Below are 16,432 nucleotides of genomic sequence, written 5' to 3' on the forward strand. Positions count from 1 at the left end.
TCCAAATCCATTCACTACATTTTGAGTTACGTTGGGAACAGACCAAAAATAAATAAATCTTGGATCCGAATACATATCTGGATCCTGGCTCCACATACAAATCCAGATTTGCATCAAAATCTAAATGATTGTTCCTTGGCCTATCATTTAGATTTTGATGCAAATCTGGATTTGTATGTGGAGCCAGGATCCAGATATGTATTCGGATCCAAGATTTATTTATTTTTGGTCTGTTCCCAACGTAACTCAAAATGTAGTGAATGGATTTGGATGAAATTTGGTGGAAAGCTAAGCTATGGGCCAAGGAACAATTGATTTGATTTAGATTTGAATGCAAATCCAGATACTTATATGGAACCAGGATCCAGATATGTATTCGGACCCAAGATTTGTTTATTTCTTTTGGTCTGTTCCCAACATAACTCAAAATGTAGTGAATGGATTTGGATGAAATTTGGTGGAAAGGTGGGCCATGGGCCTAGGAACAAATTATTACATTTTGATGCAAATCCAGGTATGTATGTAGAACCAGGATCCAGGTATGTATTCGGAGCCAGGTGGGGGTTTTTTTGTGTGTCTGTTCCCAACATAACTCAAAAAGTAGTGAACAGATTTGGATGAAATTTGGAGGAAAGGTGAGCCATAGGCCAAGGAACAATGGCCCACCTTTCCTCCAAATTTCATCCAAATCTGTTCACTACTTTTTGAGTTACGTTGGGAACAGACAAGCAAACAAATGTAGGTGAAAACATAACCTCCTTTCACAAAGATGGTGGAGGTAAATAATACTCCAACCTTTTCCAACCTGATCTCCTGATCTGAATTCTACAAAATTTGTTCTTGCAAGTCTGAGTTTTCCTGTTACATTCTTCACACACCACAGCCATTTGCTATTACAATTTTATTTACTAAAGAACGATACGTTGCACTTTTTATCCGTTTACATTTAATCTCATGAGACATCTGTGAAACAAGTTGTCAGATATAAAGTCCACTCTCATGAACACTTCCCTAGGTCATAAACGAAAATGTAAAAAGTTCCAGCTTTAGGTCTGACTGTTACAAAGCACTGGCACTGGAGACTCCTTCCATAAATGTTCAATTACAGAAAACTTCACCATGTCAATGATTTCCCGGTTTTCTTTGCTAAGTAACATTTTTTTTTTTTTTAAACGTGGTCTGTCGTGTAAGTCCCAGTGAATGAACTGTTGGCATTCAGTTGTCTCCTTCCCTCAAACAGCAGCACACTCGCAGCCATGGCAGCATTCAGACTGTCCACTCCTCGCACCATGGGGATCAATAATCTCCGCCCCCTCGTTTCCTCAGCCAACTGCAAGGCTTCCTGGCTCAAACCGTGAGTCTCTCCACCAATCACGATGGCCGTGTGGCTACCAGTCCAACTCATATGATAAGGCTGTGTCTCTAAATCTGGGCCTGCCTGCCTCGACCGGGCCACCTTGTCGTCTTCATCCTCATCTTCATCACACGCTTTCCTGGACATACGGCGGCTGTTGACCCATCCATACTCTCCAGCTTTTTTTTGCCGCCGAGGTGTTCCTGTGTGTTCCAGCTCGGTCATGGAGCTGCTCGAGTTGTCAGCCACGTGGACAGTTGTATTTGGAGGAAGATGAGTCTGTATATCAGACCAGGACAGGCTCGGGATGATGGGAAGGCAAAAATGGGCGCCCATGGCAGCACGGAGGACCTTAGGCTCCCAGACGTCCACACAACCTGACAGAATTGGAAGGGAAATTTATTCTCAGAGAATAATACGGCTTGGAAAATAGTAATGATTTTGTAAAATAAATAGTACCATGTACTTTATTATAAAATTAGGCCAATTCAATCCTGAGCTTTATATTCAACCCTGAAATAAGCCGAATGAAAGGTTTATCAGTAGTGTCATAAGCCTTTAATACAAAACATTGTACCAGTTATGCACTGGGTTCAGACCTGTACTGAGCAGCACACTGTGGCATCCAGCAGCAGCGGCACAGCGTAACGTCGCACCCAGGTTGCCTGGATCCCGTACATTATCACAGATGAGCGTCAAAGGCAATGCCTTCCCACATTTCTTCTCAGAAAATGACATCTGGGACACCTCTGGACGTTTGAAGATAGCTGCAAAAACCGTACCATGGCGGCATCCTATTATTAGGAAAACCTGAAATGCTCTCAACAGAAACATGCTTTACAACAAGACATGCTGTTACAGGAAAATAACCATCGATGGGATGGTATAGGCATGATGAATAGGCATGTAACGATATAGCTATCATGCGACGATACAAATTTATGACTATTCGAATTGATGGAAAAAAAAATCTCAATCAAGATTATTACCAGGCTGCATAGATTCTGAATTTTTCCTTGCTGTAATTGTATTGTTTAGACAGCAATTAGAGGGTGTGATAATATATAACAGTTATTCCACGAAATCGAGTCGTACATGAGCTGATAGCTGACGAGGCGCGTAGCACTGAGTTGGCTATTCGCCATGTATGACGAGATTGAGTGGAATAACTGTTTTATTCTATCCACATCCACTGGATTTTGAGAAACAGAGCATTTTTATTTTTTGCAAATTCGATAAATAAAAACTTTATACAAAATCTCAACTCATTATCTGTAGCCGCTTTATCCTGTTCTACAGGGTCGCAGGCAAGCTGGAGCCTATCCCAGCTGACTACGGGCGAAAGGCGGGGTACACCCTGGACAAGTCGCCAGGTCATCACAGGGCTGACACATAGACACAGACAACCATTCACACTCACATTCACACCTACGCTCAATTTAGAGTCACCAGTTAACCTAACCTGCATGTCTTTGGACTGTGGGGGAAACCGGAGCACCCGGAGGAAACCCACGCGGACACGGGGAGAACATGCAAACTCCGCACAGAAAGACCCTCACCGGCCACGGGGCTCGAACCCGGACCTTCTTGCTGTGAGGCGACAGCGCTAACCACTACACCACCATGCCGCCCTTGGTTCAGCAACATGCTCCACCATTTTCTTCTTCTTTAGGGTTTTTTGGCTGTTGGCAAACCAACCTAAAGGTGCATTACCACCACCGACTGGGCTGGAGTGTGGAACAGGAGGAAAAAACACTATATTCTTTTAGCTATTTCTGTTTATTTTAAATACTTGATAAAGTGATATATCTGACTTGATGCACTCCACCATTTTGTTTTTCTTTACTCACGGGATATGAGCTGATAGCCTAGTAGTAGAGTAGCCAATCAGAGCTCGCGATTTCTCATATCCAGTAAATGTGGATAGAATAATATAAAACAGCTAGAATGCACGACTTCACTGTACATGGAAGTAATACAGCTCTAACATCACATAAAAAACAGATATATAATAAGAAAGATCTGTTGTGTGATTGTGTACAAATATATTTAACAAGAAATCAGAGCTCTGTTTTTAGACTGTTGAAAGATTTTTAAAGAGAGAGAAACAAATAGAGATAGTACAAATATTCATAAAAGTTTATTAAGAAAAGGCCTGTTTGTTAGTAACTTTCATTTTTAATAAATATTTTAGTCAACATGCTATTATATTTTATTCCAAACTTTACAAATCTGGGTAAATAATTATTGTTGGTTATTAGGAAAAAGAAATAAAAAGTTTTTTTTTTTAACAAAAGGAATACTTAAGCTGATTGATAAAGAATATGAAAGTAAATATTGCATTTTCTTTGGGTAGTAAAATTTTCTTTTTTTAAATATCGTGGGAAAATTTAATCGTGAACCCAATATCATGAAACTAATCGAATTGTAAATTGTGCAAATCATTACATGCCTAATGATGAATGATTATTCCTCTTCTATCACAGTAATTTATCAACAATTACAATTTTTTAAATTGATTTATGAGCATGTCATGCTTTTTAACCATTTATAATTACATTTTAAGTTAGTTAAACGCACTTTAACATTCCATGATATATCAAAACGTACAATATAAGTAAGATTGTCAGCTTGTCATGAACTTCGCATACAAATTCCACCCAAACTAGTGCATTACCTATCATATCGACTGCCGCGTCAAGATCAGGCCAGATTTGGACGTCCTCCAGTTTGACCTTGACTAAACTGGTTTTTGCGAGTTTGTTTACAGGAAGCTCCTGAAGTCTCTCCACTGTGCTAAAGAAGACGGTGAGCGGTGAAGCCCCTGAAGCCAGCCCATCAGAAATGAGACGTCTTCCTTCCAGGAGGATTTTGCCTTGCTGCTCACGAAGCTTCTTCGACCGAGCCAAGTTCACCAGACGTCTGTAAATGGTAAAGAAGTTAAAGGTACAGTGTGTATTTTTTGCTGCCTGTGAAATGAACTGAAATTCCTTCGTAAACATTGACAAGCTCCTTCTTTACCCTTCTGCTGAAGGATGCATGTGTATGCCTTGTGAATTGGATTTAAAGGAAAACTGTTCCAGCTGAAGCTAGTTTCAGGGCCAGAAATTTTGAAGAAAAAAAAAAGCCTGAAGTCAAGAAACTAGACAGGTCCAACTCACAGAAATATTTCACATCGGCTTTTTTCTAAGGCTTCTTTGCAATAGTATGATCGTTAAAGACACAGGAACATCTCATCTCATCTCATTATCTCTAGCCGCTTTATCCTTCTACAGGGTCGCAGGCAAGCTGGAGCCTATCCCAGCTGACTACGGGCGAAAGGCGGGGTACACCCTGGACAAGTCGCCAGGTCATCACAGGGCTGACACATAGACACAGACAACCATTCACACTCACATTCACACCTACGGTCAATTTAGAGTCACCAGTTAACCTAACCTGCATGTCTTTGGACTGTGGGGGAAACCGGAGCACCCGGAGGAAACCCACGCGGACACGGGGAGAACATGCAAACTCCACACAGAAAGGCCCTCGCCGGCCCCGGGGCTCGAACCCAGGACCTTCTTGCTGTGAGGCGACAGCGCTAACCACTACACCACCGTGCCGCCACACAGGAACATGTTAAACCATTATAATTTTAAGACAAAAATTCACAAAATGAAAATACATGTTGGTAGACAGCGGTGCAGCAGGAAGAGGTTCAATCCCAAACTCAGATTACCATCTCTGCCGAGTTTCTCATGCTCTCCCAGTGTCCATGTGGGTTCCCTGAGGGTTCCCCGGTTTCCTCTGATCTCTCAAATACATACCAGTAGGTGGATTGTTTCTCTAAATTGTCCTTAAAGGAACAGTCCACCGTACTTCCATAATGAAATATGCTCTTATCTGAATTGAGACGAGCTGATCCGTACCTCTCCGAGCTTTGCGCGACCTCCCAGTCAGTCAGACGCAGTCCGACGCGCTGTCACTCCTGTTAGCAATGTAGCTAGGCTCAGCATGGCCAATGGTATTTTTTGGGGCTGTAGTTAGATGCGACCAAACTCTTCCACGTTTTTCCTGTTTACATAGGTTTATATGACCAGTGATATGAAACAAGTTCAGTTACACAAATTGAAACGTAGCGATTTTCTATGCTATGGAAAGTCCGCACTATAATGACAGGCGTACTCTGCGCGCTTCGGCAGCGCATTGATACGGAGCTCAGATATCAATGCGCTGCCGAAGCGCGCAGAAGGTGTTAGTACGCCTGTCATTATAGTGCGGACTTTCCATAGCATAGAAAATCGCTACGTTTCAATTTGTGTAACTGAACTTGTTTCATGTCACTGGTCATATAAACCTATGTAAACAAGAAAAACGCGGAAGAGTTTGGTCGCATCTAACTACAGCCCCAAAAAATACCATTGGCCATACTGAGCCTAGCTACATTGCTAACAGGAGTGACAGCGCGTCTGACTGCGTCTGACTGACTGGGAGGTCGCGCAAAGCTCGGAGAGGTACGGAGCAGCTCGTCTCAATTCAGATAAGAGCATATTTCATTATGGAAGTACGGTGGACTGTTCCTTTAAGGCTGGGATCAAACGACACGATAGTTTTGTCTTTCATGACGGTCAGAATGTCAGATTAGGCAATCTCGTCATTATTGTCGTGTCTTGATCAGGAGACTGGCAACACTACAACACTGACCCTGACCAATCATCGTTCATGTCTCTGCATATCGCTGGGGAGGATGATCAAGAAATGGTCAATCATGGCTATCGAAGAACATGTTGTAAGAATTGTCACACTGGGTGAAGAAATACAAAAAATTCTGACATGCTAGACTTTGTCAGTGTGTCATGGGGCGTCGCTATTCTTTGATTGTGTCATAATACAATGTCTGTCTGCTGTTCCTAATGTTCATATTTGAGCCTAACGCTGGAAACTTGTTGACCGTAAGTGAATAAGTGTGAGGATGTACGTGCGCGCGTGTCCTCAATGAACTGGTGTTCCATGAAGGTTGTCTTCCCACCTCCCACCCAGGAGATGATCCAGCTCAATCACAACCCTCACCTTGGTGAAGATGGATGGATGGATGAAAAGGCATGATCAAGGATAAGTGTCACACCTGCATGAATGATTTACAGTGGTGCTTGAAAGTTTGTGAACCCTTTACAGGGCTCGAAATTGGCGGTGGTCCGGTCGCCCGAGGCGACTTAATTTGTCATATGGCGGGTAATTCCTGTCACTAGCCAGCCCGGCTGGCTAGTTGAAAATAAAAAAATATATACGAAGCGAAGATTCAGACACACCGTCAACTAAAGCCGCCACATATTAAGCGCGTGCCGTGTCTGTGTTAATCGATGTGTTTATCGGCAGGACGGAAAATACCGAAGAATTCCGAATCATATCGTGTACGAGTCAGGCTGTCGGTTTTTTCACTACTGCGCATGGGTATAACGCATCTCGTTGAATATCGCTGTCACGGGCTGAACCGTGACGCTGACATAGCGCGCAGGCAGCCATTTGCCGGCATTTTTAAATCACTGCTGTCCTGTCGCTATTCTCATTGCCACCACCGTATGTACTGTTTAAGATCTCTTTCATATTGTCATTAATCACCATTGACCATAGATTAATTACACAGGGCCAAACTTAGTGTTTAGAGTGCAGGGAAAGGCCTACCGGCACTTCTAGATGGCTATTGTTTGTGCATCTGACTCATTCAAAATATTCGCTTGAAACATAGACTACGTTCAGACTGCACCCTGAAACGACCCATATCCGATTTTTTTGCCCATATGCGACCTGTATCCGATTTGTTATTGACAATCTGAACAACACAGATCCAATTTTTTTCACATGCGACCCAGGCCGCTTGGATATCTGGTCCTAATTCCGATGCATATCAGTTATTTTCACATGCGACTGCAGTCTGACCGGACAGGTCGCATTCATGCGACCTACACGTCATCAACAAGAGACAAACGTCACTATTCTGCGTTGGCTAATCCCGCCTCTTTGGTGGAAAACAACAACATTTGTACAGTTTTCAGAATTTAAATAGACTTTTATAGAATTGATCAAGCTAATGGTGGATTTGGTAGGGACCTGGATGTTGATCTGTTAGCCTGATTAAATAAAACAGTTTCTATAACTGATTTATAACTTAAACCATCCTGTATTACAAGATTATAAGATTGTTCTGGAAATTTCCAGTAATTTGACACCTTCGGTCTCATTAGTCTGCTGCCCACATTAATCAGATTATTGTGCGAGTTCCGCCGCCGCCACAAAAACCACATCGCCAGGTCTCGCCTCATCTCCATGCTTTACTTGCAAACTTGAAGAGTGCGCTTTTTTTTGTTTACGTATTACGTAGATGTGCTTATTACGTGTCAATTTGCGCATGCGGGACACTTTTGGGTCGTTTTCCGTTCATATTGGAGATCGCATACAAGTCTCATATAATTGGTAATGTGAACGGCCTAACAAAAAAATCGGATTTCACAACAAATCGGATATGGGTCGTTTCAGGTTGCAGTCTGAACGTAGTGTTAGTGTCATTTTCATTCTTCATTTGTATAATCTTTGTCTAGTATCAAAAAGTAAAATTCTTCACGCTGGCTGTTAAAAACTTCATTTATTGGTTAAAACTTTTGTTATTACAACCCCGGTAGCAATTCACTCACCGGCGTTCAAAACGTTCTTCCGGGTCTCGTTTGGGGAAACAGATGGACTGTTCCACTGGGGGGAAAAATAAAGGGGTTTCCCGGGTTCTTTGTGGGGCAGCCCATTGTGATGGGGGTGTTTTAGGGGTAATGACTTAAAAGCCATTTGGAGGGTTCAAATAAGGTATTTTTGTGCATGTCAGTTATTGTATGTATTTTTGTGTTCTCATCTCATTATCTGTAGCCGCTTTATCCTGCTCTACAGGGTCGCAGGCAAGCTGGAGCCTATCCCAGCTGACTACGGGTGAAAGGCGGGGTACACCCTGGACAAGTCGCCAGGTCATCACAGGGCTGACACATAGACACAGACAACCATTCACACTCACATTCACACCTACGGTCAATTTAGAGTCACCAGTTAACCTAACCTGCATGTCTTTGGACTGTGGGGGAAACCGGAGCACCCGGAGGAAACCCACGCGGACACGGGGAGAACATGCAAACTCCGCACAGAAAGGCCCTCGCCGGCCACGGGGCTCGAACCCAGACCTTCTTGCTGTGAGGCGACAGCGCTAACCACTACACCACCATGCCGCCCTATTTTTGTGTTATGTTTTCTTATTTGATAATAATTATGTTGTTTAGTTAATTGATTATTTTTGACAGTGGGGCTATAGTTAGCAATGCTCTATATTAGGCCCAAGAGCCTCAGTAGGTGAGGGTTGGCGGTGAATTGAACGTGTCTTGTTAATTGAAGTTGCTCTTGATAGTAGTTCAGGGTCTGAGGACTTAGCCTGGCTATTTATGCTTGTTTATTTTCGTTTTGTACAGTTTTTGTTTTTGTATATTTTTTCATGCACGCTTGTCATTGTAAATATTTGCACATTTGTAAAAAAAAAAAAAAGAGAGAAAAAGAAAGGAAAAAAATAAACAAAGCCTTTTCGTTGAAAACTATTTGGTCGCCTCCGTCTTCTCCGCTGCTGGGGCTATCCTGCCACAATCGCGGTAATCACGTTATCAAATTCAATAGATGTGGCCACATTATCGCCCATTTAAACACGCGTTTTTGTTGTTTACATCTACACCTGCCAAAGCTACGTTGCGATGTGGAATTTTCTGAAAGGTGTACAGAAACCGCCAGAGACGGGGACAAAGCGACCTCGGTCTGAAGAGGAGAAAAAGGCCGCCGATAAAGCGTACGAGAAGGAGAAACGACAAAGGACTTATAAGCAAACGTGGGAGCAGGGTAGGCCTTGGCTGCGATACGATTTTTATGGAATAATTAATTTTTTTCAAGTTGACTCCTAGTCAATATGAAGCTCCTAATGCTTTCTCTCTCATAAATGGTTAAATACAGAAAGCATGTTGGACATATTTTGGGTGCTATAGTCATGATAGTAAGTATATTTGTTTCCAATACTCATACACCAAGTTGCCAAGTTTTCCAATATATTATTATTTGTTGATATTATATTATGGTGCTCTGTGTTCTCATTTATGTATTTCAAACAGTATCAAAATACTCGGGTCTTGAAATAAATGCACATTAGTCATGAACAATGGTAACTACTCTCTTTTTTGTGTTATTTTTGACAGAAGTAAAATTCATACATGAACAAATTTTGGCTAGTTGATTTTCTGTTTGGCGAGTTACTTTGGGGGGCGGCACGGTGGTGTAGTGGTTAGCGCTGTCGCCTCACAGCAAGAAGGTCCTGGGTTCGAGCCCCGGGGCCGGCGAGGGCCTTTCTGTGCGGAGTTTGCATGTTCTCCCCGTGTCCGCGTGGGTTTCCTCCGGGTGCTCCGGTTTCCCCCACAGTCCAAAGACATGCAGGTTAGGTTAACTGGTGACTCTAAATTGAGCGTAGGTGTGAATGTGAGTGTGAATGGTTGTCTGTGTCTATGTGTCAGCCCTGTGATGACCTGGCGACTTGTCCAGGGTGTACCCCGCCTTTTGCCCGTAGTCAGCTGGGATAGGCTCCAGCTTGCCTGCGACCCTGTAGAAGGATAAAGCGGCTAGAGATAATGAGATGAGATGAGATGAGATTTTCTGTTTGGCGAGTTACTTTGGGGGGCGGCACGGTGGTGTAGTGGTTAGCGCTGTCGCCTCACAGCAAGAAGGTCCGGGTTCGAGCCCCGTGGCCGGCGAGGGCCTTTCTGTGCGGAGTTTGCATGTTCTCCCCGTGTCCGCGTGGGTTTCCTCCGGGTGCTCCGGTTTCCCCCGCAGTCCAAAGACATGCAGGTTAGGTTAACTGGTGACTCTAAATTGAGCGTAGGTGTGAATGTGAGTGTGAATGGTTGTCTGTGTCTATGTGTCAGCCCTGTGATGACCTGGCGACTTGTCCAGGGTGTACCCCGCCTTTTGCCCGTAGTCAGCTGGGATAGGCTCCAGCTTGCCTGCGACCCTGTAGAAGGATAAAGCGGCTAGAGATAATGAGATGAGATGAGTTACTTTGGAAGGGAACTAGTTCGGCTGGCTGGTGAAAAAAATATATGAATTTCTAGGCCTGCTTTAGAATATTCTACATTTCTGCATAAATGAGACCTAAAATATCATCAGATTTTCACACAAGTCCTAAAAATACATAAAGAGAGCCCAGTTAACAAATGAAGCAAAAAATATACTTGGTAATTTATTTATTGAGGAAAATGATCCAATGTTACATATCTGTGAGTGGCAAAAGTATGTGAAACTCTAGGATTAGCAGTTAATTTGAAGGTGAAATTAGAGTCAGGTGTTTTCAATCAATGGGATGACAATCAGGTGTGAGTGGGGACGCTGTTTTATTTAAAGAACAGGGATCTATCAAAGTCTGATCTTCACAACACATGTTTGTGGAAGTGTATCATGGCACGAACAAAGGAGATTTCTGAGGACCTCAGAAAAAGCGTTGTTGATGCTCATCAGGCTGGAAAAGGTTACAAAACCATCTCTAAAGAGTTTGGACTCCACCAATCCACAGTCAGACAGACTGTGTACAAATGGAGGAAATTCAAGACCGTTGTTACCCTCCCCAGGAGTGGTCGACCAACAAAGATCACTCCAAGAGCAAGGTGTGTAATAGTCGGCAAGGTCACAAAGGATCCCAGGGTAACTTCTAAGCAACTGAAGGCCTCTCTCACATTGGCTAATGTTAATGTTCATGAGTCCACCATCAGGAGAACACTGAACAACAATGGTGTGCATGGCAGGGTTGCGAGGAGAAAGCCACTGCTCTCCAAAAAGAACATTGCTGCTCGTTTGCAGTTTGCTAAAGATCACGTGGACAAGCCAGAAGGCTGTTGGAAAAAGGTTTTTGGATGGATGAGACCAAAATAGAACTTTATGGTTTAAATGAGAAGTGTTATGTTTGGAGAAAGGAAAACACTGCATTCCAGCATAAGAACCTTATCCCATCTGTGAAACATGGTGGTGGTGGTATCATGGTTTGGGCCTGTTTTGCTGCATCTGGGCCAGGACGGCTTGCCATCATTGATGGAACAATGAATTCTGAATTATACCAGTGAATCCTAAAGGAAAATGTCAGGACATCTGTCCATGAACTGAATCTCAAGAGAAGGTGGGTCATGCAGCAAGACAACGACCCTAAGCACACAAGTCGTTCTACCAAAGAATGGTTAAAGAAGAATAAAGTTAATGTTTTGGAATGGCCAAGTCAAAGTCCTGAGCTTAATCCAATGGAAATGTTGTGGAAGGACCTGAAGCGAGCAGTTCATGTGAGGAAACCCACCAACATCCCAGAGTTGAAGCTGTTCTGTACGGAGGAACGGGCTAAAATTCCTCCAAGCCGGTGTGCAGGACTGATCAACAGTTACCGCAAACGTTTAGTTGCAGTTATTGCTGCACAAGGGGGTCACACCAGATACTGAAAACAAAGGTTCGCATACTTTTGCCACTCACAGATATGTAATATTGGATCATTTTCCTCAATAAATAAATGACCAAGTATAATATTTTTGTCTCATGTGTTTAACTGGGTTCTCTTTATCTACTTTTAGGACTTGTGTGAAAATCTGATGATGTTTTTGGTCATATTTATGCAGAAATATAGAAAAATCTGAAGGGTTCGCAAACTTTCAAGCACCACTGTAGGATAAATGTCACTCATTGTTCGATAACCAACCAAACTTAATTCAGCTTCGGCTCTCCATCCCAAAAAGGTTCAGTACTTACAGCACTCTCCTATCATCAGGCTGCGCCTTTTCATACCGCAAACCTTCCATTTGGGGAAAACAAGGAGGTTTAGAACCCAAAGCACAAGCAAGACTTGCTTTTCTACTCGTTCTTTTCTCAGGATGTGACTCTGAAACGTTCCTCGCCGTGTCCTTGTGTTTCTGACCCGCATTTCTCTGGTTCTCTTCCCGCATGGACTCCAGGGCTGAAGGAGAACCTGCATGTTTGAGTCCCTCTGCGCCTTTAACCTGCTCATCTTTCACTCCTGACTTCAAGTTTATCCAGTCCGCCTCCTCAGAAAAAGAAGACGGAATGGTAGGTGATCTGCGCCTCACTGTGCGCACATATCGGCCACTGATCCTGACAGTCAGAGTCGGTTCCAGGAATGTACACACACTTCTCATGAGCGCCGCCATATTGCCTCGTGATCCGAGGTGTCATTTGCGAACGAGTCGGCTCTTTGAATCGGCTCTTTAACGTGACCGTTGAGCTTCGGTTCGCATATCTGAGCTGTGATTTTTTTGATTTTTGATTTGTTTATTTGGCCATAAACGTACAATAAAAAACGGTACAGGTGTGGCAGGGATGACACAAAAAAGCGTAAAAACTTGTTTCCATTGTGGTCCCTTATCACAGACAAAAAATAGCTACACACAATTAAAAAATAACAAAATAAAAAAATTTGACAATACTGTATAACTGAATATCATGGGGAAGCATAGCAAAAATGTGAAAACTAATACCATAACAAATAATACTGAACAATATTGATAATGTTAATAATAATAGAAAAACGAGAAAAGAAGAAAAAAACAATATAATAATAATAAAAATAAATAATAATAATAATAATAATAATAATAATAATAAATAAAGAATGAAATTAAAAAATATAGAAACTAAAAATACACATAATCTGCTGCTTCCTCATCAAATAGAATGTTGAAAAAGTACTGTTTTACCTTCTTCTTGAACAGGGGAAAATTTTCTACTGATTTTATTTCTGATGGTAGTTCATTCCAAATTTTAGTTGTAGTGTACAGAAAAGAAGTTTTTCCAAAAGGACCACACCGGGGGAGCTGAAGAGAAGAGTGACTGGATCTTGTACTGTAGTTATGAGTAACATTTTGAATTGCAGGAGACAAGTAGCCTACTGAGGCGCTAAGGAATTTTTAATTTTGAACATCATATGGGCTTTGAGTTGTTTGGATCTAAAATCAACTGGCAACATACCGACCCGTGTTGTATTTTTGTGTTGTATTTTCTGCCTTTTTTCCTCATTATTTGTCGGTGGAGGTAAATACTTTTGAGTGAAATACTTTATTTTAAACATCTGAATTGCTCATTAGTGTGAATGGTGAGATATTTATCTATCTATCCCCGACTTCATAGTTACATTTGAAAGGACTAATACTGAAGCGGATGACTACCGGAAGTGACGTCTATTGTTCGACAGTTAGCCAAAATGCTAGCTTAATTCCTTAAAGCTAATTATTCTTGACAGGTAATTTAAGTAAATAAGTTAATTTACTAGTGCATCTCAAAAAATTAGAATACCATGAAAAAGTTCCTTTTTTCATAATTTAATTCAAAAAGGTAAACTTTCATATATTCTATATTCATTACATGTTAGTGAAATATTTCAAGCCTTTTTTGTTTTAATTTTGATGATTATAGCTCATGAAAATCAGAAATCCAGTATCTCAAATTATTAGAATATTCCCTAAGATCAATCAAAAAAAGGATTTACAATACAGAAATGTCCAACTTCTGGAAAGTATATTCATTTATACACTCAATACTTGGTTGGGGCTCCTTTACCATGAATTACTGTATCAATGCGGTGTGGCATGGAGGTGATCAGTCTGTGGCACTGCTGAGGTGTTATTGAAGCCCAGGTTGCTTTGATCGTGGCCTTCAGCGTATCTGTATTTTTGGGTCGGGTGTTTCTCATCTTCCTCTTGACAATACCCCATAGATTCTCTACAGGGTTCAGGTCAGGCAAGTTGGCTGGCCAATCAAACACAGTAATATCATGGTCAGCAAACCATTTGGTAGTAGTTTTGGCACTGTGGGTAGGTGCTAAGTAGCCTGGGCCCGCCCATCCTAAGCGTGACACAACACGAGGGCCTGTTGCGAGCTTAGTCTGGCCAGGCAAGCTATCTCCAGCTCTTCCAAGCGCCGGGAAAATCAGGAGCCAATCAACTTTGAGCATCTCCAACGGCCCTGGGTAGAGGCGTGTTCAAGGCAGTGATGTAGTAGAACTGCGACCGGAAGCCATAGATTGTGTACAGAATCATGCTGTATTGAAAGCATTCAACGGGAAGTTCTCATTGAAAACGGAGCAAAGAGCAGCCCTGGAGGTATTTATTGAAAGGAAGGACGTTTTCACCTTGCTCCCGACCGGCTTCGGTAAGAGTTTAATCTACCAGTTAGCCCCGCTAGTAGCCAAATCAATGGGGCTCAGCGAGAATCCTATCGTCGCGTCACATACGTCAGAGGAAAGAGTGATGTGATTGGTTTAAGCTTCGTCACAGCCTTTTCTGGCTTCGACCAGTAGCAAACTGAGGCATTTCAGGGAGGCGGGTCAACCTTGCAACAATGCTAACCACTACACCACCATGCCACCCATTAATATATATATATATATATATGGGCGGCACGGTGGTGTAGTGGTTAGCGCTGTCGCCTCACAGCAAGAAGGTCCTGGGTTCGAGCCCCGGGGCCGGCGAGGGCCTTTCTGTGTGGAGTTTGCATGTTCTCCCCGTGTCCGCGTGGGTTTCCTCCGGGTGCTCCGGTTTCCCCCACAGTCCAAAGACATGCAGGTTAGGTTAACTGGTGACTCTAAATTGAGCGTAGGTGTGAATGTGAGTGTGAATGGTTGTCTGTGTCTATGTGTCAGCCCTGTGATGACCTGGCGACTTGTCCAGGGTGTACCCCGCCTTTCGCCCGTAGTCAGCTGGGATAGGCTCCAGCTTGCCTGCGACCCTGTAGAAGGATAAAGCGGCTAGAGATAATGAGATGAGATGAGATATATATGTATGTATGTATGTATATATATATATATATATATATATTTTTTTTTTTTTTTTTTTTGCCACTGCTATACTTTCTCCCTGGCTGCTATCTCAATAACTGCTATGTCCATAAATGGTATAAGCTTAATACTATGTCATAGTATGTTATGTTACATTCACACACAGTCACATATTTTTAATTATTATATTACATTACTTTACATTACATTACAGGCATTTAGCAGACGTTCTTATCCAGAGTGATGTACAACACATCCAGAGCAGCCTGGAGAGCAGTTGCAGGTTAGGTGCCTTGCTCAAGGGCACTTCAGCCATTTCTGCTAGTCCAGGGAATTGAACTGGCAACCTTTTGGTCCCAAAGCTGCTTCTCTAACTATTAGGTCATAAATCCATTTTATTTCATTATTATTCAGATGATAACGTGAGCTGACTGAGACCTGCAAGCCTCATTGTAAGCAGACTAATAAGGCATTATTATATTGGCTATTTGCATTACTTGTTACATTTGACATTTATCACAACAAAACTGTGTACTGGTCGGCGGTGTACTGTCTCTTACTGTGCTTATTGTCTTGTTGTAATAATTATTGTACTGTCTTGTTCTGTTTGCACATGTGCACTTTATGGAATCCTGTTTAGGCTTTATTTAGTTCTGTGTATTCTCATATTTTCTTGTAGCAAGCACCATGGTCCTGGAGGAACATTGTTAGTTCACTGTGCAGTGTACCAACTGTATATGGTTGAAATGACAAGAAAGCAATAAAGCCTCTTGACTTGACTACAGTTATTGCTGTACTCGGCCTTGCTTCTAGAGTCAGTTTGTCTCATGAATTTTGGCATTTCTTTTAGATGAAAAAGGAATAGTTGAAAGGGAATGTTCAATATCTCGAATATTCAATATTCATGATTTCAACGGATTTGTCAGGTTTTACACAAACTTATGGAATCCATGAAAGTTAAAGTCATGTCAATATTTCTAAGATTCTCTTCTCACTCAGGTTATTACTGATGATGTAATTTGTTCTGAATTAGCCATAAATTCATAGTAGAAGCATCTTCACTACAGAGCTTGTCTATGTTTTTTTTTTTGTTGTTGCTATGAATTTACTTTTCAGAGAAAAAAGAAATGTAAAAAAAAAAATCACCTGAGTCTTGTGCTCTGCTGTTGTTTTCTTTTTGACTGATGTCAAATCCATCATATTTACACTGCTTTAAAATG

At 42.1% G+C, this 16,432-nt stretch overlaps 1 protein-coding gene across 1 annotated transcript; it reads right to left on the bottom strand.

The window, feature by feature from the left end:
* Positions 1 to 923: 923 nt before the first annotated feature.
* mrm3b (mitochondrial rRNA methyltransferase 3b) lies at positions 924 to 12,601 on the bottom strand. Its single transcript, XM_060936423.1, has 4 exons — positions 12,176 to 12,601; positions 4,032 to 4,276; positions 1,954 to 2,121; positions 924 to 1,731 (listed from the first exon to the last, which is right to left on the bottom strand). Exons 1-4 carry the CDS (start codon positions 12,589 to 12,591, stop codon positions 1,169 to 1,171), a joined length of 1,392 nt encoding a protein of 463 aa, XP_060792406.1. The 5' UTR covers positions 12,592 to 12,601; the 3' UTR covers positions 924 to 1,168.
* Between the last annotated feature and the right edge of the window lie 3,831 nt (positions 12,602 to 16,432).

This window comes from Neoarius graeffei, chromosome 12 (assembly GCF_027579695.1).
Source record: "Neoarius graeffei isolate fNeoGra1 chromosome 12, fNeoGra1.pri, whole genome shotgun sequence".
NCBI classification, from domain to species: Eukaryota; Metazoa; Chordata; class Actinopteri; order Siluriformes; family Ariidae; genus Neoarius; species Neoarius graeffei.